Source organism: Helobdella robusta (genome assembly GCF_000326865.2).
Source record: "Helobdella robusta unplaced genomic scaffold HELROscaffold_75, whole genome shotgun sequence".
Classification (NCBI taxonomy): domain Eukaryota; kingdom Metazoa; phylum Annelida; class Clitellata; order Rhynchobdellida; family Glossiphoniidae; genus Helobdella; species Helobdella robusta.
The window spans coordinates 413,121-441,052 of record NW_008705426.1 but is presented as its reverse complement, the minus strand read 5'-3'; the positions used below and the strand labels follow the sequence as shown (position 1 = coordinate 441,052).

Sequence of the window (27,932 nt, the reverse complement as noted above, 5' to 3'; positions counted from 1 at the left end):
AAATACAAAATAAACAAACAGAACTAAGGTAGCAAAATAATTTTTTCTATTATAACACTATCTATTTATTATTGAGTTTACAAGGATTTAATGGAATTATTGGTTAAGAAATCTCTATATATGTTTTTTTTATTGTTTAAATAGGTAATCAATCTATGGTGGGCACAAAAAATAAAAGAAACGCATAAAATATGTGTCTTCTCTGTTCATTCATTCATTTACTCATTCATTCATTCACTCATTCATTCTTCCAATCATCATTCACTTGATGAATGAAAATCGGAAAAAAAACCAATTTCACGTTCCAACAAAACGCCAAGAGCGGATTAAACACCCCAAAAAGACAGCAAGCAAGCAGCCAGGCAGACAGACAAACATGAAACCTCCTCCTCCTCAAAACTCCCTCTCCTCCCTATCCCTATTCCTTCCTCTCCCTCTGCCCCTCTTGTAAGGAAACGTGCCAGCTGGTTCTTCAGGGAAGGGGTAAGCCTTGTCAGTCTTCATGGAGTCCATGTACTTGGACATGGCCTTTTCGGGATTGTTCTCAGCCAGGAACATCAAGTAGTCATCTTCATCTTTGAACTTCTCGTCTAGCGGAGGGGGTGTGGAGTGTGGGTGGCCGTGACGACTTGCAGCTTCCAGTCTCTCTCTAAATTCAGGCAGGCGAGATAGGCGATCAAAGTCGGTGGTGTCGTCGTAGGCGGCATGCGGTGGCTCTGGAGGAGTTTCGGTCATCTTGTCCAGTTCGATGTTGAGTCTGCCAAGTAGGTGGAACATTTCTTCCGTCATTATTTTCTCCTTGTACCACATGCTGCGCAAGATTCCTCTCACACGGTTTTTCACCTCCATTATGTCGCTCTGGTCGACAAAACGAGTTCTTCTGTTCAACCTCTTCTCTTCGCCTTGTTCCTTGTCTTTCTCCTGCTGCTGCTGCTGTTGCTGCTGCTGTTCGGATGATTGAGCGACTGATCTTTTGTTAAGTCTCCTTTTCATCATTTGCAGTTGTTGTTGCTGTTGTTCGATGCCACCTTCTTTCAAATCTGCAGTTGGTCACGTGTGGCGGGGATATAATTCTTAAATAAAAAGTGTAGCGTTAGTAGTAGCAGCAGTAGAAGTAGTAGTAATAGTAGTTGTGGTAGCAGCAGTTAAAGAAACAAGTTAGTCTTCTTACCATCAATGAAATTCACATCTTGAACCGACTCAGTTGGCACTGGTTGGTCTAGCAAGGAACCTTCAGGTGTTATTTACATACGTGTACGTGTAATCAATCAATCATTCATTCATTCACTCAATCTATCATTCATTCATTCATTCATTCATTTACTCATTCAACATACTTAAATCGGCTTTGGAATCTTTTTTCTGCGGAACTGTCGTTGGTTGATATAAATGGATAAATGCGAATGAATGATTGAATGAATGAATGAACGAACGAAAGATCGAACCAATGAATGAATAAATAGATGAATGAATGAAGGAATGAAAAAAAATGTTTCTAACCATTTAATAGTTGTTCTAGCTGGTCCTTCTCCATCCGAATTAATCTCTTCTTCGCCATCTCATCAGCTGCAAATAAATTATAAGCACCTAAATATAATTCATAATTGACTATGAATTATGAATCGTAATAATTAACACTTTAAATATAACAATAATAGCAACAACAACAATAAATTATGATAATAATAATTTTGCCATAATTAATGATAATATTTATGCGTGATAATCTTCATCCGAGTGTCAATAACCTTTCGTTAGTCTTTTAGCATCCGGACCGACATCTGTGGAAATTATGAATAATATTTAATAATATAATTTTAACTGTGTTAATAACAGCAATAATAATAATCGTCATAATTATCGAACCAAACTATACAACCAAATCAAGCAATAAATCGGGAAACTAGCCCACAAAGTCGAAACTTACTCTCACAAGTGGTGCAATACAGGGCATCGTCTTTTTCGTCGTCATCGTCTGCTTTTTTCCCGCCAAGAACGATCCAGAATTTTTCGCCACCATTGTCATCGTCGTCGTCTTCATGGTCATTTTTCTTCATGGCTTTCAGGAAGATTTTATTGTCGCCAGCATTTTCGCTGTCTGCCTCAAATTTCTGATTATTCTCGTCAACTTTTATCGGCCTGAACAGTTTGGCTGGCTTGGGGACAACTGATTGGTTGGTTGATTAGATGAATTATCGGAAGGATTCATTGATTGGTTGGTTGGTTGTTTGATTATGAAGAATCGAATGGTTATAGGAATAAACTTTCTAGACGAACAGTCAAAAAAAACAATCAGTCAAACACAGAGTGACAAGAAAACAAACACAATAACAGACCAGATTGTTGTTGTTGTTGCCTGTGCGAGTCAACAGCAGCATCTTTAGTTGCTGCAACATTTGTAGAAGAAGCATTTTGGCTGTTGGGGTTGTTTTTTACAGTAGAACATCTCCACCAAAGACTGTCATTGGTGCCGAAGTAACCTTTACTAGAAATTACTTTGAATTTTAGTTCGCCGACTGGCTCCTCGTTTGTGGTTGCTGGTTGTTGCTGTGGCTGCTGCTGTGGCTGGCTCACTAAAATCTTTTTAAAAAAAATGAATGAATGATTTTAACGACCCAAACTTCGAAACGACTGTTAGAGCGACAATTACAATTATAAAGACGAACGAAACATCAACAAAAAGAGACAAAGAAATCAACAAAACCACAACAAAAACTTCAACAAAAAACGCCGAAAATACCAACACTCAAGCAGTGGTCGCCGTATGGCACATCGAAGGAATACTTTCCAACTGATGTCTTCCCGCTGTTCATGCTGCTGTAAGCAAGTGTCGTTTCGTCTAACAGCAGCTCCAGACGTCCACTGGCTTTTATTACTATACCTAAATTTATATAGGTTGGAGGGAATTCATTGTTTGGTTGACAGAATGAATACATTCAATGTATGTATGTATGAATGTATGTATGTATGAATGTATGTATGTATGAATGTATGTATGTGTGCATGCATGAATGAATGAATGATCGATTGACCACTGAACTTCGTTACCCACTTTCAGAGCTAGGACTGACGGCAGCATCTGCATTTGATGCTGGCGGGAGTTGGTTATCTCTGGCGTGTCTTACCGTTGCATCGTCTTAATTAATTTTCAATTAAGATTTTACTCAACTCAATTTTTAATTCAAAGTCAATTTAATTTTTAATCAACTTGTAAATGGATTATTTTTTTAACGTAGATGTTTAAAAAATTGAACTATCGACACGGTGGAAATGATCGTTTAAAGAGTATTATATATATATATATATATATATATATATATATATATATATATAATATAATAGTATATAATATAATAATAATAATAAATAGAAGCACGCCTGCCGATGCAACACACCTTTCTCTATCTGCAGTTGGCTCTTCTCCTTCTCCTCCTGTCCTTGCCCTGTCTTCAACGAAATCAGCTTGTGCGCTGGCAAGAAAGAAATAACAATCATCATCATCATCGCCATCATCATCATCGTCGTCGTCATCGTCACTAACGTATGAGATATCTGCAGTACATCTGCTTGCTCCACGGGTGCTCTCCACTCCAGATGAACGAATTCGGAACGCCGTCATCGTTATTAACGGCAGCGCCGCCTCGGTGGTTACGATGATGATGATTGTTGACATCATTATCAGTACTTAGGCCACGAGCGGAAACATCGTTATCAGGATGAGCGCGATTTATCTTCTCCATCTTGTAGAGCGTGGCGTCCTTCCACATCTTGTCGTAGTAGTGAATCGTCTGCCAGGGTTCAGCGGCTCCACCACGAGTGGCGCCAACGTTATCCACACACTTCCATCTACTCGCCACGCCGTCCGCGGTTTCGACTGCAGCTGTCGCGGCCGTATTTTCAACGCCGCGTTTTTTTCTTTCTTCAGATTTTTTCTTCTCCTTCTCTTCGCTACTCAGAGCAGCTGCTGCACTGCTGCTGCTGCCGTCCTCGTCATCATCAATTTCAGATTTATGGTCGCCGGCGGATGGAAGCATCGTTGACGGCAGGGTTGAGATTCTACCGTCTTCAGATTCAACGTACAGGCCGAAAAATGTATCGGACAGTGATGACGGCATGGCAGGTAAATCTACAAACCAAACGTAAGAAATCGCAGTAGTAATAGTAGTAGTAGTAGTAGTAGTAGTAGTAGTAGTAGTAGTAGTAGTAGTAGTAGTAGTAGTAATTATAAAAATAATAATGGCTACATACCTCTCAAGTCCGAGGCTCTCCTGTCAACGAAAATTGACAAGACATCAGCCCTGTTGTCAATGTCTACATCAAGAATGTTTATGTTCGGTAGAGAAGTGGAGGAATGAGGTTGTTGCTGTTCTTGAGATTGTTGTGGCTGTTGCGGTTGCTGCTGTGGTGGCTGCTGCTGTGGCTGTTGATTCTCGTTGATGTTGCTGTTCAGGTTGATGTCACGCTTTTCTCGCTCATCTTTTTTCACAGTAGCGGCAAGTTTCTCAACTTTCTTCAGCTCATCCTTTTTATCAGTAAAGAAACTGCCGATGATGTTGCCAATACCACTTCCAAATTTGCTGTCATCTTTGTTGGATGAAGTCTGCTGATTGGTTGCCTGATCGACGGCCAGTTGACTGATTGGTTGATTGCTGTCGGGAGTTTGACCTAACCAGGCGCCATCTTGAAAGGCTTGGATTTTACCCTGGGCAATTATTCTTAGCCCTGGTAGGAATGTTTGTTAATTTCCATTTAAAGTAATTATGACGAGAGAGAGAGAGAGAGAGAGAGAGAGAAAGAGAGAAAATCAAAGAAGAAAATCATACAAACTCATTTTTCCAGGAAATATTTTATTCTTTAAAGGATCATAGAGGGCTCTTTTCAAAACCGGATATTTATCTGTTTGTATCAAATTTTTTTTTTAATAATTCAATTAATTTTGATTTGTCTTTCATTAATTTTTATCCTTCACAGGTCTATACTACTTAAGTTAGTGAAATATATGAATGAACAAGTGAATGAATGAAAACATAACATAAGGTACCTATAACGATCTTGCAGCTAACGTCAACTGGCAGGACATTCTCATCAGCTACGGCCAGCACACCTCTTCTCTTCCTAATCGATCTTTTCTTATTTTTAACAGCTTCCATAACGACGCCAGAGGAGACAACTTTTTCAACTTTATCAGTTGACATTTTCAGATTAAGTTTAGTGAAGCCTGCAGACCAGATGAGACGAGCATTGGAGGAAATGTTTATAGTTTCTGGATTCATACGCATTGGAAAGACCGAGAGAATGTTGTTATCAGATCCTGTTTGGTCATCTGCTGATGATGGATGGTCACTGCTGCTACTGCTGCTGCTCAACCACGTCTTCAATTCTTCTTGGGAGGAAAATTTCGATCTACACTGCCACCTTTGTTGTGGGGTTAAAAATCTTGTTATAATTTCTTTTTTTTCAGAGTTATTAGTGATTCGTTTTTATTTTATCAATTTTCACTCATTTTATTCTACATAATTCTGTAAATTATCAACATCTCAAATCTCGTTGAAACAAATTTGCCATTATCAAGTAAAAATGGTTACAAAAATTATAGAAAAAAAATCTTAGCCCAACCTATTATCAGTAAATAAAACGCCATCTGTTGTGGAAGCTAGGAGACCAACATTTGAAGGGAGAGCTCCTTTGACTTCAATTGATAGGACGTTGATTTCATCATTAAACGGCATTTGATTGACATGTGGGTGGGGCTTGTAGACGTCTCCAACTTTCCGACCATCATAGTAAACTGAAACATCTCCAGTACTCCACACATAGAGATCTGTAGTTGTTTGTTTTGTTGAAAATATAAGATTTAATATTCTAATTAATCGGTCTGATTCGATTTCAAATCAACTAGCACATTCAGCTTTCGTAGGTGGTATTCAATCTACAATCTTATCTTTCTTTGAACAGTACCTCATCATAAATGCTCTTTCCTACTCTACATGCAAGAGACGAAGGTTTTTATTAATTTAACTTGCACATTCGATATACAAAATAATAACCGAAAATCATAAAATATTACAAAAAATCAGTTCCAAATTTAAATATGAAATTATAAATCAATATTTGAATGAAAGAAATGTATCAGCTACGAACCTGATACTTTCGCTAAAGCCAAACTCTGGCAAATCGTCGACAGCAAAAAAACACGAAACATCAGTACGAAACTTCGATTTTTATAAAATTCGATCAAAATTTCAAACAAAAAGCGACCATTAAGAAGCAAAACAAGAGGTAAAACCAAATCAAATATTTAAAAACCGTTGCACTCGTAAAATATCTGCAACGTAATAATCTCAATAAATACCACAGCGCTTAACTTCCTATATTATTTTCAAATTTATTTGATATACTCACATATATATAATATATATATAATATAACATAATATACATAAATCGACAACAAAAATGTGAAAATATGTGACTTAAACAAACGAAAGCAGCCATTTTTATATATAATATGTAGCATTATTATAGCTCTATCATCGTCGTCGTTTCTTTCCCATCTTCAGTTTAGTTTCCAGCAATAACTTTTTAATTCCTAGAAAAAATTGAAAATAAATATGCCGAAAATAATCATTCTGATCATCAAAGTAGTAGTAATAATAACAATTATTATTATTATTATTTTTAACTTACCATCATTGTCATCGTCGTATATGGGCATAACAGCGTAATCTTTGAAACCAACGTTTGCTGTTGATAAGTGAAAAAAAATTATCACAAAACAATAATTCAATTCAATCAGTCAATCATTCATTCATCAATCAATCAATCAGTCAGTCAATCAATCAATCAATCATTTATGTATTCATCTATCAGTCAATTGTTTTCATTCGTTTCAGCCAATCAAGCAGCCAGGCAACTAAAAATCAATCATTCACTTAATCTTCGTTCATTCATTCATTCATCAATCAATCTACATCACTCGCTCGATATAGGATATCTGCAATACATAGTCCTAGCCCAGGACTTCTCATCATTCAGCCAAATCCAACTCAACTTTCTCTTAATTAAATCGTCCGCCATTTTATCCAATAATAATTTTTTATTACTGCTATTATTCATATTTGAGTAATTATTTTTAACAGGTTTTTTCTCATTTTTGTAGAGATATTCATTGTTTTTGTTGTCATTAGCACCGACATTGCCAACTTTTTTGATAATCATATCATCGCCATCATTAACGTTTACAGCAAATCTATTTGCTACATAATTAAAGATATTATCATATGATAACTTGACCGCATCATCGACGTCATCATCATTATTATAATTAGTATCATTCCCCTTCATTTTCATCAATATCTCGCCTAGAGATAGTAATTTAAGAGAAGGTTTAGTCCAATAAAAATCCGCGAATCCTATTCGCTGCCAGCTCTCTGAAGCACTGCCCCTAGTACGACCCACTGTGTTGGTGCACAGCCAATCAGGGGAGACATCATTGTTAGCATTGCGTGTGCTTACGCCTATGTAGTTATCGTGAATGCCTTTGTTGTTGTTGTTGTTGTTGTTCATACCGTTGTTTATGTAGTGGCTTGATGGAGAGTCATCATCATCGTTAATGTCGATTTTATAGTTGTCATCATCATCATTATTGTTGCTGATTTTTATAAAGTTATAAGGTTCAATAGCTATGCCGAAAATTTCTTGTGAAAATAAACTTGCTTTAAAAGACCTAACATCACTATGATTGCTAATGAAACTTTCATTCTTATCATCACTTCTATCACGTTCAACCTGCCCGCGCAATTTATGACCTCGCCCACGTGATCTGCGACCTTGAACCTGAAGGCCCAGGTCAACTACCAGAGAGAGCATGTCGGCTTGAGGGTTTAACTCAACGTCAAAAATGTGCAACTGCTGTTGTCGTGGTTCTGGCCGATGATTTCGCCGTCCTTGGATTTGCATAGAGAACTTATTTCCCAAGCTGCCCTGTGTTGCATGTAGAGAAATGTTTCTGATGTAAATGTTACTGATGTAAATGTTACTGATGTAAATGTTACTGATGTAAATGTTACTGATGTAATTGTTACTGATGTAATTGTTACTAACGTAATTGTTAATGTAATTGTTGTTAATGTAGTAATTGTTCCTGTCAGCAGTAGGCGAACGGCCAGCCCATGCACCATCTTGAAATATTTTAATCTCGCCAAAGCCCATCACAGTCATTTCTTTGGTGGGAAAAAATATTTACATTTGACCGATTGATTGATTAATTCAGATTAATTATCAGAATTATTGTCGCTCTTACTAGCGTTAATAATTTATATAATAATAATTATAATAATAATATTAATAATAAAACAACAACAATAATACGTACTTATCCTTTTGTTAGAAAAACTCGTCACTTCATTCATCTTTTCATCCTCCAACATTCGCTTCTTTAAAATTTCATTTTCATCTTATTAAAAGAAAAATAATATAAAATCATATTTTTATTATTATATATATATATATATATTAAAATTATACTACCAATACTACTACTACTACTAATAATAATAATAATAACAACAAAAATGATAATAATGAACTTATATCACCTATATTTAAAATACAATAAGCTGTTGAACCATCATTGGAATTATTGCTATTATTGTTGTTATCGTCATCATCGTCGTCTTCATCATCATCATCTTTAACGGGCCATATAAAGCAAGCGTTTATAGATATGTTCTGCAGCATCATAGCTATGTCCTGCCTATTATTATTATTATTATTGTTGTTATCATTTTTATTGAAGTTATTATTATTATTGTTAATATTAATGTTATTACTATTATTATTAATGTTATTCTTCTCCCTCATCATCATCATCATTGTTGGAATCGAGATGACGTTCTTAGGCCTATTACCCCACTTATTATTATTGTTATTATTATTATTGTTGTTGTTGTTATTGTTATAATTGTTTTTATTATGGTTGTTGTTGTGGTGCTTTATTGTGTACCATGTATTTTTTTCATGCTTGCTTAACTTCGATTTGCATCTCCAACTGAAATAAAAATAATAATAATAATTTCGTTTGTGAATATTTGTTCAGTATCATCTTGATCTCCATCATCACAAACGGTATCATTATCAGTATTACCATCATCATCACTATCGCAATCGTCATCATCATCACCATCGTGACCTTTCATCTGTAACTATCAATCCATCTGTACTAGATGCAATGAAACCAAGATGCTGTTGTTGTTGATTATGGTGGTGATCATGATTATGATGCTGATTATGATGACGAGAATTATGATGATCATCACTAAGGCCATTGGCCAATTTATCATCATCATCATCTTTATCATTGGCTGAAATGGCTATTAATGAAATTGTTGAATTTAAAACAATCCAATAGTTATTGTTATTATTGTTATTATTATTATTATTACTACTATTGTAAATATTATTGTCGGATGATGATGTTAATAATGATGCACTCTTCATTGACAATTTCCTATTTGATGAAGATGATGATGACGACGACGATGGTGATAAAGGTATTGATGATGATGACAAAGGTATTGATGATGACGATGAGAGTGTTGATAATGATGACGGCTGATTAGTTTTTAATAGTTTTCCATCAATGTATAGTTTTACAATGCCTGGAGACCAAATGTGGAGTTCTGCCAATCAATTTTAATTTATGTTAATTATGTGCTATTATTGCTAGTATACGCTAATTTTATTTAAATATTTTTAAATTAAAATTAATTAAATTAAAGTAGAAAACATTTGATTTATTTAGTAGTTTTTGTAGTTTAGTAGTAAAGAAAGACAATTAAATAATTAAAAAATAAATGAAATGCAATATAAATAACCTGAGAAGCGAGCATGTGCAAATTGGCAACCAAAAATTAATAAAATTTGAATAAATTTTAGCATTTTGACACGAAATTTGATATCAATTTTATATTTAAAACGATTTTTTACAAAAGAAATCGGTAAAGGACCGCCGAAATTTGAAATAGAGAACGCTTAAAAACTAACTTAAATTTGAAGACAACAACCTGTCGCCAAAAACATTAAATGGATTTAAACCGTTTGTAAAGTCAATCAATTAATCAATTAGTTTATAAAGCGCTGTTTTCGCGATGTTCAACAGCGCTCCTCAATGAATTTTGCTAACAGATGGGTCTTGAGATCCGCTCTGAACTTTGTAAGTGATGGAGAAGTAGTCAGAGAAGGAGGTAGAGAGTTCCAGAGAGAAGGGCCAGAAAGAAAGTAAAACTTGTTCTCATCATATAACAGTTTTAACGGTTCAACGAAAGTTTTGTCAAAAGAACGCGCACAAACACACATACAAACACACGCATACGCACATACACACGCATACATAGAGGCACAAATACATATGTGTAAATAATAGATAAACTATAGATTTTTTTATTACTCAAAAATTGCAATCGAATCGAATAATAATTGTACGCCAGTTACATAATTAACTAATCGGAATTTCGATTTTTGACGTCATCGTCATTAACATCATTGTTTCATCACCATCTCATCAACAACATCATCATCATCCTCATCATCTTCGTCATCCTCTATTTTTACATCCGCAACTTGGAAGACGTTTTGTAGTAGGAACAGGAGTGGTAGTAGATGAAGCAACTACAACAACATCGCCAGCCACGTTGTCTGAAGAGCTGGACTGCTGATTAACGACTGGCTCCGAAATTGGTTCAGACCTGATTTTAGTGATGGTGATGATCAAGATGGAGATGATTAAAAATGATGATGATTTTGAAAAGTTCATTTTTGATGTGCTCTTTTTTAGTTTGGTTGATGTTAATGACGTTGTTTCTATCCGTAATGGGTGACTTTGTTTGCAGTTGATATTCTTGATAATGATGCTGCTGCTGCCGCTAATATTGTTGATGATGATAAGAACAAAATTCGAACTCAGCTATGCGAAGAATTAGTTTGGTTCTCTCAACGAATTAACTCCCTTTCTTCATGGCGTTGGCAGATTGTGTAGAATATATTTAAAAAAATCATTTTATAAAATTGTTTATTTATTAATAAGATCATCAAAAATATGAAAATAACAATAATAACAATATTAATAACAACAATAATAATCACAACGGCAATGCATTTACATACGTAAATCAGGTAAAAATCAATTTAAGCCAACATAAGGTACCATGAATTTATTATTCAACAAAACGAATAAATAAAAATATCTAACACACTAACTGTAGTTTTTATACACTTATTATAATTTTAAATACTATTATTACATAAAAACAACTTAATTCTGAATTGGAAATATTAAATGAACGTTAAATATGAATACCAAATAATTATTGTTAAGACGTTATTACTGTCATATATATATATATACATACACACACTACAACTCATGAGTCTAAAGTGAATAAGCTACGATGTTTCCAATTAAAGTTTTGTATTGTTATTACTCTTGCTGTTATTATTATTATTGCTATTATTATTATTGTTATTATTGATGTTGTCTTTGAGATGAACCCTGACACTGCTATTATTATTATTATTATTATTATTATTATTATTATTGTTGTTGTTGTTGTTGTTGTTATTGATGTTGTTGAGATGAACCCTGATACGTCACGCAGAGCAAAGGTGGAAAACTTTTTCCATAGCAGGAATAATAGTAATAATAATAATAATAAAATTATAATAATGATGATGATGATGATGATGATGATGATGATGATGATGTACAATTTAGAAATAGTTTTTATTTTACCGTTGTTGATTTGATTTTTGGTGAAGTTGGTGATAAAAAAAATTTACACAAACAGCCAGTAGGATAGATTTTTTAAAGCCAAAACCGAACAAAAAATATTAAATCAAAGTTCACACATACATACGTACACGCACATACATACGTACACACATATATACATACATACATACATACATACATAATTTAAAATAACGAAAATAATAATGAAAAAGAATGTTCCGAATAAATTATACATACGTCATCTTCATCTGTTGCAACGTTTCAATCTCAAGCCTTAGATTTCGATTAATTAATTAACATTAAATACGTCAGTTAAACTTATGGGTTCACAATTATTTCCTGAATTTCTCGCAGGATCACTTTCACAATCAGTTTCTTTTTGTTCTCCTTCCGTTTCAGAAACATTGCTACTTGCACCCGAGAACAACTTTTTAAAAACATCCTGATCATCGTCGCCATCCTTTAGACTGTCTTCGCGTCATTAACTAAAGAGGAGGCAACTATTCTAAGGCTACATGCCATCACCAGCACATAAATAGCTGGGGTGAAAATTTTAGTTGTAGTCATTGTCGAAGCTATGGCTGAAGATTGGACACTTTTTGGTTAATTCTATGAGTAGAAAATTGATATTATTTAGTTCGTCTAATTATTTATTAATTTAAAATTGCATTTTAAAATGTAATAATAATCGAATGTTTTGTTAGGTGGTGTGTGTCGTGACGGGAGTAGAGTATACAAGTTAATAAAACAACCTTTAGTAAGTAGAAATTATTTCAATTTCTATCAAAATATAAATTTGAATTCGATTGTGACCGACTGCAATAACACGAGAAAAGGCCTATTTACCAATATACTCTTTATTATGGGTTGAAGCAGGGATATGCAAAGAATCTCAATTTTTTCAACTTTAAATATTTTCGGTAATGTCGATTTTAATTTTATTAACTTTATACAAAATAAAAGTAATTAATTACCAAATATTACCAAGCAGTAAAATAATTACTGTTAACATGACGTCATTTCCTCCAACAATTTCGCAACGATATACCCATCCTGAGAGAGAGAATTTTTTATAGCTTTGTTTATTCCACTGCAGAGAAATTAAATTTATTGATAAAAGGATTCGGTGTTGTAGCGTCAAATTTATTTTACATGATATTCCTCTGGTGCACTTAAGCATATTATGTTGAATTTAATGTTGTTATTGATGTTGATGAAGTAACGGCATTGTTAAATGTTCTGAAAACAAAAAACGCGAATTTGTCGTAAATTTCAGCCCGCACGACGTTAAAATGTCAGTACGTGCCTACACGACCGTATACATACAAATATGACATGGCATTTGCTACAACGTGTATCCGAACCATGCAATCTCGCGACTTCTTTTCAAAACTTTCTAAGTTTACGTCAAAACATCATCTTTCAGGTTCCCTATTTAAGGTTTGAAAAAAGAAAAAATCGTAAATGAATTTTAGATAACAGACAGTTGAGACGTTTTTGTAAGGATCAAACATTTTTTCGTTCAGAAATAATTAAAACGTCAATTGAAAACTGAACTTAATATTTTTGTAGCTATCAACAAACACACATAAGAATTACATACAAATATAAAAATGTATTTTGCACATGTGTTTATAAAATAATGTAACAGAGGGAGGGAGAGAGAGTGAGAGAGAGAAAAATAGAGTCTTTATGCCTTTGTTGGACCAATGGACTGGCTTTGAAGTTTAGTGATGGTCTCTCTGAGGCTATCTTGCTTGGACTCCACCTCCTTTATAAGACCTTCATGTCGTTTGCTAGTGGGGGAGGTGTTTATGAGTGGATTTATATAATTATGAATAAAGATAATGATGACAAATATGAAGTTAAAGATAAAAAGGAATATGATATAACTATGATGGTATTTTGATGATAAGAAAGGTAATAACATAACAACAAAAAAGTCATTCTCAACACAACAAACAAACAAAAACTAACATCTCATCACTAATGTATTTGATTCTCTTTTCAACATTCTGTGTGGCCTCGACTGTATCCTGTTTAACGAGAACCGGTCCGACCAACTTGTAGACTGTCGAATCATCCTCCAATAACTTCATTTCCTAGCATAATTATTTCAATAATTATTTTTAATTTAAAAAAAAGAATAAAGAAAGTAAAATATAAAAACTAGATAATGAATGATATAATTATAATAACTAACATCTAAGACCATGTTATTCTCAGTAAGTTGAGCATCTAATTTCTGTCTAGCTGATATGTACTTCTGGTAACCTGTGTATAAATAATTTTAATATGTTATGGTACATTAACCATTTCTGCTATTCATTGATAGCATATTAATTCTAGGCACCCAGAAAGCAGATAATCACACACACACAAACACACACACGCCAGATCTCTCACGTTGGCAAACGATCAAACAAAAAACAGAACAAAATGAACTAATTTACTTGTCTGAAGTGCTTTAAATTGTTCTAATTCAGCGGCCAACTTTTTTTGAATAGCTTCCGCCATTTTTGAAAAAGAAATTAGGCGAAAAAACTGTAAGCAAAAAAATGCGACAATATCTATTTAAAAGTAAATCGAGCAAAGAAAGTTAATTTTGAAGCGCCTTCGACATTTCAATATTTTACAAGTTAAACCACAGACAATTTTTTACAAGTAACAATTTTTTACAAGCTTACTTCACTTTTTCCTATAAATAGTAAAAATATCTGAGACACCAACAGCAAAATTCAATAGTAGTTTTATTTCTTTAATAATCATTTAAAAATGGCCTCAACTAAAAATTTAATAATTACCGATAACAAATTAGATGATAACGTTGTTGAATATTTTATTTTTTCAGCTGAAAAAAATGGTGCACCGGCTTTAAATAAGTCATTTTTGAATGATGTATTTGCTTTCCTTAGTTCTCAGTGCCAGATTAGTGAATATATCTGGCAGGCTGAACCATTTAATTTGCAGATACTACCGGCTAAAGGTTTCTATTTGTTATTTCATCTTTTTCAAATTAAATTAATTAGTTTAATTAACTAATCTAATTAATTATTAAATAAATAAATTAATTATAAAATAGATAAAAATCCTCATTTTTCATTTTATCTTTTCACTATTTTTTATAATCCTAGCTAGGCTTTAGTTAGTAGTTAGTACTACTTCAGTTTAATCATTAATGCAAAAATAAAATTCACTCATTTATTTATGCTTGATTTTGATACCCCAATAAATCAGGTGATAAGCCCCAATGCTTATACGGTCGAACGTATTTTGGGGACAATGTCGACGACGAATGGTACATCGTTTACCTGCTATTTGAAATTACAAGAAAATTCAAACATCTAATTGCCAGGTTTTTATGTTTTATTATTTGAAATCTTAAATATTTATTTAAATATAAATTATGAAAATAATTATTGTCTTTGATTAAACTAATTAAAATATAAAAGTTATTATCGTGGTTCGTATTTATTAAAAGGGTAACGGATGATGATGGAGAGTTTTTATTAATTGAGTCGGCCGATCATCTACCTAATTGGTTGGAACCTGAAACTGCTGAAAATAAAGTATGTCTGATGTTGTGTTACTACTGTTAATTATTAATTAATAATAAAGTATAATGTTTTTGGATGTAATAAAATTATTTATGAATAATTTTCAGTAACATAATTTTACAGGTGTTCATTTATAATGGAAAAGTTCATATATTACCTCAAAAACTGCCTACAACAATGTCATCATCGACAACAACTTCATCATCATCAGTACCTCTGCACGGTGTAAACATTAAGCAGGCTTTATCATATATCATTGATAGTAATAATGATGATGATGACAATGAGGATACTATATCATCGTTAGCATCGACTCTGGCTTCTGATAATATGCAGAATGATATCACGAATAAGATACAAGGGTAAGAATGATGGTGATAATGATACTGAAGATGATGATTGTAGTAGTAGTGTGAATTAGAATGATAAGTTTGTACAGTCGCTAAATGAGAAGTAAAATTTTTTTGTCTTCGTTTTCTTTCCAGCTATCCTGAAAAGATCTCATCCACTTTTCACCACACGACATGTTATATTCCCGTCATTTTGGCGGCCATCTTGGATATTCATCCGACTATCGTTTCTTCCCTCGTTCGAGCTTTCTACGAAAGAGATGCCCTGGATTTGAAGGTTGTTATGTGTTAACTTTCGTGACGACGACGACGATGATGATAGTGAAAATGTCGTTGATAATTTTTTGTCTGATGTCTTAATTTTGGTGTGATTCATTATAATTATATTATAGTTTATATAATTATTATGAACCTTTTTGTCATCATATTCATGATCTCGTCCTTGTAATCATTACTGTCATCATCGTCGTAATCGTCATCAACACCACCACCAATATCATCATCATCGTCGTCGTCATCATCATCATCATCATTTTTGTGTTAGGTGAATTACTAAGGAGTGTGTATAATAATAATAATAATTATAATAATAATAATAATTTTCAGTTCTGTGTGACGTTCAAGCACTTTCAGCCTGGTACAAGGGTCATGAAGAGGGTTGGTTGCAAGCAGTTAACAACATTCAGCTAATCATCATCATCCTCATCATCAGTTTCTTAATCATCGTCATCATCAGCGTCAGTTAATCACCACCACCATCATCATCCAGGTAAAACTGACCAGGTGCTTGTATGCACAACTCACGCAGCAGGACTTTCAAGCTGATATCAGAAGCGGATACCAACATCATCATCGTCATCATCATCATCATCGGCCAGAGCAAAAAGTTATCAACTCGAAATTCAAGGCATACGACCTTGGTTCAAAGCTGGTATTGCCATTGTTATTATCATCCATTATCTGTTACTCTGACGGTCGTTTTTATATATATAATTTTTAAGTGGAGTTTTTTAATTTTTTAAATAAAAATACGTGATGTATATTATTAAATATTATATATAAAGTCTCTTATTAAAAATAATTATTATTATTAAGTATTATTATTGTCAAAGGCCCATGGAGCTGAGATACTATGCAGAAACGAGGAAAGTCTAAAAATAACAACGTTGGGGAATTCCAGGTTTGCTATTTATAGTTTATAACAATAATAATAAATAATATTAATAATAAATAATATATATCAAGAATATAATAATAGTAATAATTTATGATGATTAAAGTGATGGTGATGATATTCACGAGAAGTTCGACTCGGATGAAAGTTGGCTCAAGTTCTTGAAGAAGCTAGAAGATAGCGGCTACTTTAGGGTAAGTGATGGTGACGACGACGATGACGCTGTTGCTGATGATGATAGTGATGGTGATCATAGTAATGATGATAGTGATGTGAGTGATGATAGTTATGATTATGATTAAAATGAAAGATATGACAATAAAAAAAACATATTGACGAAGACAATGTGTATGTAGCCGGAATTTTTAACGATGCTGATGATGACGATAATCATTATATTTATTATCCTTATAAAATTATAATTATAATAAAATAATTATATATTAAAATAATAATTATAGGATGAATTGAAAGACTCGAAGCGTTATAGAGAGCTGTACGAATCGAGTAAATCATTTTTCGTCAACTCCATTTTACCAACAATGTAAGTTGAAGTGATGATGACGACGATGTAGACGATGATGATGATGATGTTGGTGATGACGGTTAATTTTTACATTATCTTCATTAAATAGGATGAATATAAGAGAGTCAGCGAGCCAACAACATCCTCAACAACAACAACAGAATTCACATTTCAATAATGACGCCGATACGTCTAAAGGCACCAACGACAACGACAAAGACATCAACAACAAAGACATCAACATCAATAACAACAACAGCAGCAGCAGCTGCGTTACTAGCAACAGCGTCAACAAAAACGCTGGCAAGATAATGTTAACGTTGTTGAAATCCACTGTGGTTGATGTCGAAGCGATGAAAAAAGAATCAGAAAATATCCCATCTTCTGATGGCTAGTTGTGGTGATGATAAGGATGGATAGTGATGATGATGATGATGATTATTATTATTAGTATTATCATGATGATGTTGATAATGATTATGGTGACGACGACGACGACGATGATGATGATTATTATTATTATGATGTTGATAATGATTATGACGACGATGATGATGGTTTTGTAACAAGCAACATCATCACTACTACCCCTCAGATGAGAGTTGGATGAACATAGGACCCGACGACTTGGAAGAGATTCTGAAAAAATACTCTCAAAAAAACAACAACAACAATAATAATAAAAAGAAAAATAATAAGAATAAAAATATAGGCAAGAACAACATCAAAATTAACGAAAGCAACAGTAACATGTATAACAATGAGTGTGATGATGGTGCCAGTAGCACTAGTAGTGATGATGATGGCGATGATTATGAGGATGATCTGATCAAAGGTACGCGCGGCCTTGACCTAATTACCGACAAGGTCAAATCTTTTCTGGGTCAAAGTTCGGATTACTCCGGGGTGGATAATTGTTTTCAGGCTAGGTCAGTTTCAGTTGGGTCGAATTTAAGGTTGATTTTCGCTTTTTCAATTTTCATTTTGATATGAATAACAATAATAAAAAAATAAAAATAAAATAATATTACAAATAATAATAATAATAATGATAAAATAATATTACAATTATAAATAATCAGCAAGGGGAGCTCACATGTTAATAGCAAGGACGGCTTTTTGAAATCCATGCAGAATGTATTTGGTGAGTAAAATTATTCATAATATTTATTATTATTATTATTACCACTAATTATTATTATTTCTTATTATTTATTATCACTATTATTAATTATAAATTATTCATTTATAAATTCATTAATTTGAACAGAGCTTGATGACCTGACGACGAGTTCATCCGATGGTGACCTAGATGCCTATGCCGACGACGACGACGATGATGACGACAGCCATAATAATAATAATAATAACAACAACAACAATAATAATAATAACACCAATAACCACGGTAATGATGATGGTAATGATGAAATATTTAGGAAAATTGAGGAGATAATGACGTCGAAGAGAGAGTTCGATAGTCTGAGCACGAATAAAAAAGTGGCTAATAATAATAATAAGATGAATAATAATAATATAAATAATAATAATAAAAAAAATACTATTACTACTACTACTACTAATAATAATAATAATAATAACAATAATAATAATAAGACTGCTATACGTGGTAAACTGCCATCTAAAATAGTAAACTCCAAATTGAACACTGCCCTATTCGCTAAGATGTCAATTAATAATAATAATAATAAATTTGGTAAAAGTACTGATAGTAGTGGAAGTAGAGGTTCTAATGGTAGTAGTAGTAACTGTGTTAATGGTAGTAATGATACTAGTATAAAAAGATCGTTAATAGAAGATCTCAACGAATCTAACAAAGGCGACTTCAAAATTTCCAAAAATGACGTCACCAGTAAAAAGTTCAAAGATGGCGGTTCTATAAATGGTGATTCCAAAAACAGCAAATCTAAAAATAGCTCATTCGACATGGCCAACTATATGGAGATGATGGACAGAGAGCTAAAAGCCACTAACATAGGAAAGAGCTTCAAACCTTACTCTGATTGGTCTGTTTGGATTTTAATTTATTAAAATTTATATTAATTTTTGCAAATTTTGTAATCTATTTAGAGACGCACCGAATTTTTGGCCGAAATTTCGCATCCGGCTTTGTGCAAATTCCGCTTAAGCCATAAAGTAGTTAATCATTGAGTATTATTCTAATCCTATTAAATCATTATTGATTCAAAGTAATTATTAACAATAAAACATTCCTTCATTCATTAGCAAGAAGAACAGCAATCAAACTCCTGGTGTAAGATACAAATTCTGTGATGACGACGACGACGACGATGATGGCGATGATAACAAAGAGGATGATGATGATGATGAATTCAATCCGGTAGACGTGGATTTGAACCTGGTGGAGAACCTTTTAAAATCTTACAACGCTCAGCATGGTGTCCCAGGTCCTTCCACTACGTTATTAGAAAGTATCGGCCTCCCCTTGCATCGATACCCTGCCAATAAAGATGGAAACGAATTGTGATTGGCTGAGTGAATGCTGTGGGGGTGGGGTTATTTATTGATCTGGATTGTGATTGGTTGAGTAGTTAGGTGAATAATAATAAGTTATTCGTTTACATGGATTTTGATTGGCTGAGTCTTGGTTAAGAAAATGTTAAGAGTTTGCTTTGCTAACAAACTAAATGAGGAACTTGTTAATAGAATTTTAAAGATGATGATCTATATTTTTATGAATAGCTTATCATTCAATATTATATGTTCTGCTTCTATCTGCCCACACACACACACACACACACACACACACACACACACACACACACACACACACACACACAACCACATATATAAATACACGAGCCTACACATTTTTGTAGCAGCAAGCTTTGTGGATGTGATTTCAATGTTATCGACGTTATGTTTATACGTATAAATAAAATATCTGTTATATAACATTAAACGTGTTTGTTCTTATTAATACAATATTGCTAATATGCTACCAATAAACACAATACATACATAGAAATATGAATATATATGTATAATATATATATATATATAATTCATTTTAGTTGGTGTAACTTCAAAAGTTTGAAGTATATGACAGTTGAACCACCTGGAACTACGAAGAAATGTAATAAAAGTAGAAAATGTTTGGTATAAGATGTTAGAGCGCGCCCACATTAGCATAATTCATGAATAAAATTATCATAATTAATGCGAGGTGTTAATTTTTTTTGTTATTTTTTCAAGTAGTTAATTATTCTCGATGACGTCATCGATCCATTTCCTGTAGGCGGAGACCCTCGTGAAAACACCAGGTACTGCGCCTGGGTGAATGGTTAGACGAACGAATGAATTAATGAATGGATGGGTAGACAGATTGATGGTTGAATGAATTAGTGAATGTATTGATTGATGATTGGATAAATCGAAAAACGAATGAGTGGATCAATCAATCCATCATCCCATTAACAAAATTCTCATTCATTCATTCAATCAATCACGCGCTAACCCGGACTAATTTTACTTGAGAAGGAAGCCACCCCTACTTGAATCCATTCATCGCCCAGTTTGCAGACCAGGGGTCCACCGCTGTCGCCCTTCAAAATATTCATTGCTGCGCTATATCATTTTTTAAAAATGATCCTGTCCGGATACATGTCCCACAAGTAAAACTCAATACAGAACTTAATCTAAACATAACTCATTTATCTATCAACCAATGGGTTAATCCATCTATCCACTAAAAAAATCCGGTAAAAAACAAACCGGACATAATCCGGCATCCGTTCCATCATCACTTCCGGCACACAATCGATTATCGGTCGGTAATTGCCAGACGGATCTACATCTATTATCGCTCAAAGTCGGCATTATAACCTCCCTGGCTACGCTTGTTACTGGGCCCCCTAGATATGTAGTACGTGTGTGTTTGTTTGTATGTGTTTGTTTGCATGTGTGTGTGTGTGTGTGTCTTTGTGTGCGTGTGCATGTATTAAGACCTGAACTGGTACATCCCCATCCCTTCATAATACACGGATGATTGTCCGGGATTTTGTGATTAGGATTGCTGGAGTTCTGTAGTACTATTGTTCCTATTCTTGGCTAAATTGACAAATGAATGAATGAATGTGTGAATGAACGAACGAACGAATGAAGAAATGATTGATTGATTGATTGATTGATTTGATTGATTGATTGATTGATTGATTGATTGATTGATTGATTGATTGATTGATTGATTGATTGATTGATTGATTGATTGATTGATTGATTGATTGATTGATTGATTGATTGATTGATTGATTGATTGATTGATTGATTGATTGATTGATTGATTGATTGATTGATTGATTGATTGATTGATTGATTGATTGATTGATTGATTGATTGATTGATTGGACAAACAAACGAATGAACTACAAACATTTTTTATCATCGGAGATTCATTGTTATCGTTATTGAAAATTTTCTGAACAGCGTCGTGCGATGATGAAACAATTTTTTGGAAAAAACTTCCATTATCATCATCGTCGTCATCGTCGTCATTTTGGCTTTTTTTAGGCGCGGGAATCTCCAATGGAAGATCAGATTCCAATTTCATCAGAGCTATGTCGTTGATGAAGCGATCTGATTGGTTGATTGATTTATTAACGATGCGATTTTAATGGCTAATTGAGAGCAGAGTTTTACATAATTTACAAGAACACATCTTAGTAATACGAAAAAAACACTAAATTTATATAAAAAGACCATATAAAGATACCAAAAATCTCACTTTGTTCAGTGTAATTAGGATGAATTAAGATCTTGGAGCCGTGTAGATAATATCTTTTCCAATCGTCAACATTCAACAACTTTCCAGCCAAACCTCGTATTCTTTGGCTCATGGTGTTCTGTTAATTAAGTAATAGTTATAGTTGAGTACAATTAAGACATTATATAGTTATTGTAATTAATTATAATGCGTTTCTACACCTACCTCTGCCATAATCTCTCCCACTTTGGCGTGCCAATATTTCGGCTTAAGATAAGTTGCGCTGAAATGAAAGATATACATTTAGGATAATTCGTCTGCTTCATTTTCTCTCACTCTCTCTTTCTCTCTTGTATCATACAAAAGTATCAACAGCCAACATACAGACATACACAGAGCAGGCATATGAATACGCGTCAATCAGTGCTTTACAGACACACACACACGCACATCTTGTGTATGATAGCAAAACAACCAAGCTACTGCAACACAGAACCAAGCGCCTCTCACCTTTTCACCATCTTCTCATCTTATTTCCACAGAATCACCACAAACTAAAAAAAGAACACTTACTCAAAGGTAGGATTATTTTCTTTATCAAATTTTTGAAAGCAATGAGCAGCCGTCAAAATCCATCTCTTGTGTATCAGGGATGCACCACAGTGTATGAACTTGTATTCGATCGGTATTCCGAATATTTTTGTCTTCGGTATTTTGCCCTGAAGCGATACCAGCCACGGCCACTTCTGCCGATCGGCTACTGTGGTACCACCAGTTAATCTTTTTGATCTTTTCAGTATGCTGCTATTATGGTATTTGGTTGGATGGTTGGTGGGTTGTTGTGGTATTGTTGGCTCTGTGGTGACGATGATGAAAATGATGGTGAAGATGATGATGACGGTGACAAAAATGGTGACGAAGAAAACAAAAAGATGACAACAACCTTGGCTTCTCCGATTCCATTACGTTGGATAGAGAGGATGACTTTTCCAACTTCCCATTCCAAATGACGTCACGTCTCTTTCGAGATGAATTTTCAGTTTCAGTTTCATTACTTTCATTATCGTTGTTAGTTATATTTGTCAAAAACTCCTTAGCAGTTGGATCCAATTTATTTATTACTTTTATTAGAGTAGAGTTGATGAAATCAGCTGACAAATCCATGGTATAATTGTCAATTAAATTTTCAGTCCGAACAAAGAAGCTACGAAGAGCACCATTCAGACCGTTGAAAGAGCTATTTATATCACTCTTCAAATTTTCAAAATTTTCCGTGATATTTGGCAGCAGTGAGGTTATGTCCTCTGTTAGATTTTGAAAGAAGACTTTATTTGTCTCAACCAAATTTGTCAAATTCACCGAATAACTCGTCGTTAGGTTTCTCAATGAATTCAAATTATTTCCGTAAATGTTTGTGAGGTTGTTGTTGAAGTTGGGCGGTTTGAGGTTAATAGTCCAATTGTTATTTATAAATGTAAGGTTTGCCAAATTTCTCTCAATACCATCTTGAACGTTTTTTGAAAAGCTGATAAGTTGCCTGAAAGAATTTGCAAATAAATTTGTCAAATTCATTGAATTTGGTGTCTGCGGTGACAAAATGTGTGTCGGGTTGTCTGTAACTTCTCTCTTTCTTCTTCTACCGACTGCATCGTCAGCATCATCTTTCCAACTTCTGCCATCTGGCAGACCATCATAACCTTCATCATTCCATTTTACATCATCATCTTCTCTTTTGTAAATTACCTGTGGTGATTTGAAGGATGATAATAATGATGGCGATGATGATGGTGTCGGTGTTGATGGTGATGACAAATTATCAACTTCAGACTCGTTTTCGTTATCATCATGGCGAATCTTTTTTGTGGAAAGTATGCGCGAATTTGAACGTGGATGCGAATGGTATCTCATACTTTCGCGCCCCTTTTTATTTTCGAAAACTCCGCCGTTGTACAATTTTTTTCTAATTAGAAAATTATTTCCAATTCCGAGGTTGTCGTCATTTTGAGATATTTTGTCATTAATGTTTCTCTTGCTGCTGTTGTCGATGTGGTTGTTGTTAGAATTACCATGTCTGCGTCTGCTTAGATGCAGTCGTTTTGACATATGTCCGTTCCGCAAATTGGTTAGTGGCAGCAGTTCGGTAGTATGGGGCATTAAAAAACTCTCGTCGTATTTTTGAAATCTGTGATCCATATTTCTGAGTCTGGTTTTTTTAATTTTGTTGTTGATGCTGTCATTTCTCGTGCGTCTATCTCTTGTTCTCTGTTTTAGTCTGTCGTCGCTGATGTCGTTGGTGACGCCGCCGTCGTTGCTGCTACTGCTACAATTGTCGTTACTGCCGTCTTCATTTATTGAAGGCTGGCAATTCGTTTTAAATAATCTATCATAAATCTTGTTGAAATCATCGTCGACGATTCTATGTTGTAGGTTAAACCTGTGCCTACGTTCAACCATACTTTTGTAGCGGTTGTGGCTGAATTTTTTGTTGAGAGCTTTTTGTTCGTCGGCTGATTTGTCGTACTTCATAAGTTGATCTTCGTTATTTTCTGTTGCATTTCTGTTGTTGTTGACGTTGTTGACGATGTCATGTCTCTCAGTAGCAAGTGATGAAAGTTTAGCCGAATGAAGTGCTGGTTTCAGTTTAGTATAAATAACATAATCGTCGTCGTCGTCACCACCACTCCAATCATCATCATGGTCGTTATAAATGTCATTATTGTTAATGTAATTGATGTTTTTGACATTGTTTCGGGCTGTTGTTTTAACTATCAGTGTCATCATAAGAAATAGCAGAGTTAGGACCATGATGTAATCTATAACGATCAATTTATTTCTTGACTTTCGAAACATCCTCGCAAGAAATATTTCAATTTTTCTGCTACTACCAATCGTCTTGGTGATATTGATGAGATTATTATTGCTGGTTGATTGGGCTGACTGACAGCTTTCAAGTACCTCCTGACTCTTTTGCCTATACAATACAATTTTTCCACCGAATAATAACAGTCAGTCAAACGGAGCACATCACGCAATAATAAAAATAATAACAACAATAACAATAATAACAACAACAATTAACAATTATTAATACTATTAATTATTTTATATAAAAAAATGATTTCAATCAAAGAGCCGGAGAAATATTGTTAACTTACTTGCATGCAATTTGATGAAATGGAGAAAGTTAGGGTATATATATATATATATATATATATATATATATATATATATATATATATACATACATACATACATATACATACATATATATATATAGTAATAACAATAAGAATAATAAATATTAAAAAAAATAATAAAATTCTGAAGAAAGATAAACTTGTTTCCATTTAACGAGTCTCAAAGATTAAGATCCAAAGGTTGAAACAGATAAATGAATGATAAAAATAATAAATTCGTTGTTGTTTGTTTGCCATATGGGTTTTCATGTATATACTGGATGACCCAAATATTATTGTTGTTAATAATCACAACGACAATAATAATCGTAATAATAATAATAGTTATTATTATTCATACTTTGCCTTTGAACGTTCTCTCGTACCATCTTTAAAAAAATTTACGGTAAATGTTTTCATTAGTGAAAAGGCTGAAAAATTTGTGATCAAATTATTTTTTAGTGTTAATCATTCCTTCATTCAGTTATTCAATCAATCAGTCAGTCAGTCAGTCAGTCAGTCAGTCAGTCAGTCAGTCAGTCAGTCAGTCAGTCAGTCAGTCAGTCAGTCAGTCAGTCAGTCAGTCAGTCAGTCAGTCAGTCAGTCAGTCAGTCAGTCAGTCAGTCAGTCAGTCAGTCAGTCAGTCAGTCAGTCAGTCAGTCAGTCAGTCAGTCAGTCAGTCAGTCAGTCAGTCAGTCAGTCAGTCAGTCAGTCAGTCAGTCAGTCAGTCAGTCAGTCAGTCAGTCAGTCAGTCAGTCAGTCAGTCAGTCAGTCAGTCAGTCAGTCAGTCAGTCAGTCAGTCAGTCAGTCAGTCAGTCAGTCAGTCAGTCAGTCAGTCCGTCGGTCGGTCGGTCGGTCGGTCGGTCGGTCGGTCGGTCGGTCGGTCGGTCGGTCGGTCGGTCGGTCGGTCGGTCAGTCAGTCAGTCAGTCAGTCAGTCAGTCAGTCAGTCAGTCAGTCAGTCAGTCAGTCAGTCAGTCAGTTAAGCAAGGTGTGGTCTCAAACTATTTTGAATTCTCCCCGAAAAATTGAACTGCGTGCGTACATATATAGTAATGGCTACTGTTGTTTTTTATAATGAATTTATAAAATATATAAATATAGCGAGCAAAATATTAACATAGAAGCGCTTATAAATCTATGCATATTGGCTCAGCTTGGCTTGGAATCGGATGTTAAGCAAGGTGTGGTCTCAAACTATTTTGAATTCTCACCGAAAAATTTGAACTGCGTGCGTACATATATAGTAATGGCTACTGTTGTTTTTTATAATGAATTTATAAAATATATAAATATAGTGAGCAAAATATTAACATAAGAGCGCTTTTAAATCTATGCATATTGGCTCAGCTTGGCTTGGCTCGGCTTGGAATCGGATGTTAAGCAAGGTGTGGTCTCAAACTATTTTGAATTCTCCCAGAAAAATTTGAACTGCGGCGCACAGCACTGATTACTCTTGTTTTTATAATGAATTTGTATGATATATATATATGTGTGTGTGTAAATATTATATATATATATATATATATAACTATAATTCCTGTATACAAACAATTAATAAGATTATATGTTTATATAAAAAGCAATATAGCAGATTCAACCAGCTAATCAGAAAGTTTCGAAGGCGTTCGTTCGATGACGTCAATTTAGTACGGTTAGCATTGTTGTTAAGACTGTATAATAGTGTAGTACATACATTAAATAAGTTTTTTACTGATGTGAATGATTGGAATGATGGAAATGTATGGTGGAAACGAGTATAAATAGTGGCTGAGACGACATGAAAATCAGATCAGGCATTCTGCCTCGCTTGAAGCAGTCTGTCTGATCTCACTTTTTTTATTTTTATAATTTATTTATTTTTATTTATTTTATTATATAAGAGTTATATAGAGTTTGCATGTCTGTGGCTTGTGTGTTTGTATGTTGTATTTTTTTATATTTTAGGGGGGTTCTTTAGCGGTTGCTCATGCATACATACATACATACATACATATATCATGTTTGTTTATGTGGTAGTATTTTATGTTCTGTTTTACTCCTTTTTCTCTTTCTTCATGAGTCTTAAGTTAAGTTAATGAAACATAGGTAGGTGAGATTTAAAATTAATTTATTATATAGGTAGGCTAGGGCATAAGGCAATTTAGTTACATAGGTAGGTTAGGGACTTCTATTCTATTACTCTACTTGGTGGTGTGTTTTTTGTTTTGTGTGTTTTTTTGTTTTGTTTCACACCATACATATAACAGGTACGCGGTGGTTCCTGGTTTTAGTGGGTTTTTTATTGATTGAATGGGGTAGTATGCATGGTTATATAGAGTTATATAGAGTTATATAGAGTTATATAGAGTTATATAGAGTTATATAGAGTTATATAGAGTTATATAGAGTTATATAGAGTTATATAGAGTTATATAGAGTTATATAGAGTTATATAGAGTTATATAGAGTTATATAGAGTTATATAGAGTTATATAGAGTTATATAGAGTTATATAGAGTTATATAGAGTTATATAGAGTTATATAGAGTTATATAGAGTTATATAGAGTTATATAGAGTTATATAGAGTTATATAGAGTTATATAGAGTTATATAGAGTTATATAGAGTTATATAGAG

The 27,932-nt window shown here is 33.7% G+C and overlaps 7 protein-coding genes across 7 annotated transcripts in view; 3 read left to right on the top strand and 4 right to left on the bottom strand.

Annotated features, from left to right (window-relative positions):
- Window positions 1–393: 393 nt before the first annotated feature.
- HELRODRAFT_181763 (hypothetical protein) lies at window positions 394–6,202 on the bottom strand (the record flags this gene model as incomplete). Its single annotated transcript, XM_009031545.1, has 16 exons — window positions 394–1,040; window positions 1,172–1,231; window positions 1,501–1,566; window positions 1,749–1,781; window positions 1,928–2,059; window positions 2,337–2,580; window positions 2,745–2,881; window positions 3,053–3,136; window positions 3,396–3,470; window positions 3,542–4,126; window positions 4,249–4,541; window positions 4,671–4,722; window positions 4,828–4,896; window positions 5,042–5,415; window positions 5,617–5,821; window positions 6,142–6,202. The coding sequence occupies 16 exons, from the start codon at window positions 6,200–6,202 to the stop codon at window positions 394–396; spliced, it is 3,117 nt and encodes a 1,038-aa protein (XP_009029793.1).
- Window positions 6,203–6,971: 769 nt separating this feature from the next.
- HELRODRAFT_181762 (hypothetical protein) lies at window positions 6,972–8,219 on the bottom strand (the record flags this gene model as incomplete). Its single annotated transcript, XM_009031544.1, has 1 exon — window positions 6,972–8,219. One exon carries the CDS (start codon window positions 8,217–8,219, stop codon window positions 6,972–6,974), a length of 1,248 nt encoding a protein of 415 aa, XP_009029792.1.
- A 5,258-nt stretch (window positions 8,220–13,477) lies between these two features.
- Window positions 13,478–14,304, bottom strand: HELRODRAFT_89869 (hypothetical protein; the record flags this gene model as incomplete). The annotated part of the gene is made up of 4 exons (XM_009031488.1): window positions 13,478–13,583; window positions 13,765–13,889; window positions 13,991–14,061; window positions 14,241–14,304. 4 exons carry the CDS (start codon window positions 14,302–14,304, stop codon window positions 13,478–13,480), a joined length of 366 nt encoding a protein of 121 aa, XP_009029736.1.
- A 258-nt stretch (window positions 14,305–14,562) lies between these two features.
- On the top strand, window positions 14,563–17,789 carry HELRODRAFT_194400 (hypothetical protein; the record flags this gene model as incomplete). The annotated part of the gene is made up of 11 exons (XM_009031543.1): window positions 14,563–14,773; window positions 15,025–15,142; window positions 15,269–15,356; window positions 15,468–15,706; window positions 15,830–15,971; window positions 16,301–16,351; window positions 16,464–16,625; window positions 16,807–16,874; window positions 16,975–17,062; window positions 17,330–17,412; window positions 17,504–17,789. 11 exons carry the CDS (start codon window positions 14,563–14,565, stop codon window positions 17,787–17,789), a joined length of 1,536 nt encoding a protein of 511 aa, XP_009029791.1.
- Window positions 17,790–18,144: 355 nt separating this feature from the next.
- On the top strand, window positions 18,145–19,903 carry HELRODRAFT_181759 (hypothetical protein; the record flags this gene model as incomplete). The annotated part of the gene is made up of 4 exons (XM_009031542.1): window positions 18,145–18,323; window positions 18,477–18,538; window positions 18,665–19,421; window positions 19,642–19,903. 4 exons carry the CDS (start codon window positions 18,145–18,147, stop codon window positions 19,901–19,903), a joined length of 1,260 nt encoding a protein of 419 aa, XP_009029790.1.
- A 731-nt stretch (window positions 19,904–20,634) lies between these two features.
- Window positions 20,635–24,943, bottom strand: HELRODRAFT_181758 (hypothetical protein; the record flags this gene model as incomplete). The annotated part of the gene is made up of 9 exons (XM_009031541.1): window positions 20,635–20,708; window positions 20,894–20,981; window positions 21,151–21,290; window positions 21,390–21,486; window positions 21,809–22,011; window positions 22,160–22,277; window positions 22,364–22,421; window positions 22,712–22,942; window positions 23,082–24,943. 9 exons carry the CDS (start codon window positions 24,941–24,943, stop codon window positions 20,635–20,637), a joined length of 2,871 nt encoding a protein of 956 aa, XP_009029789.1.
- Window positions 24,944–27,092: 2,149 nt separating this feature from the next.
- The window catches only part of HELRODRAFT_181757 (hypothetical protein), a gene marked incomplete at both ends in the record, with an annotated part of 3,702 nt that continues 2,862 nt past the window's right edge, over window positions 27,093–27,932 (top strand). Inside the window, one exon of the mRNA XM_009031540.1 lies at window positions 27,093–27,134. Within this exon, the coding sequence (XP_009029788.1) occupies window positions 27,093–27,134 (42 nt within the window). The remainder of the gene's footprint in view (window positions 27,135–27,932) is intronic.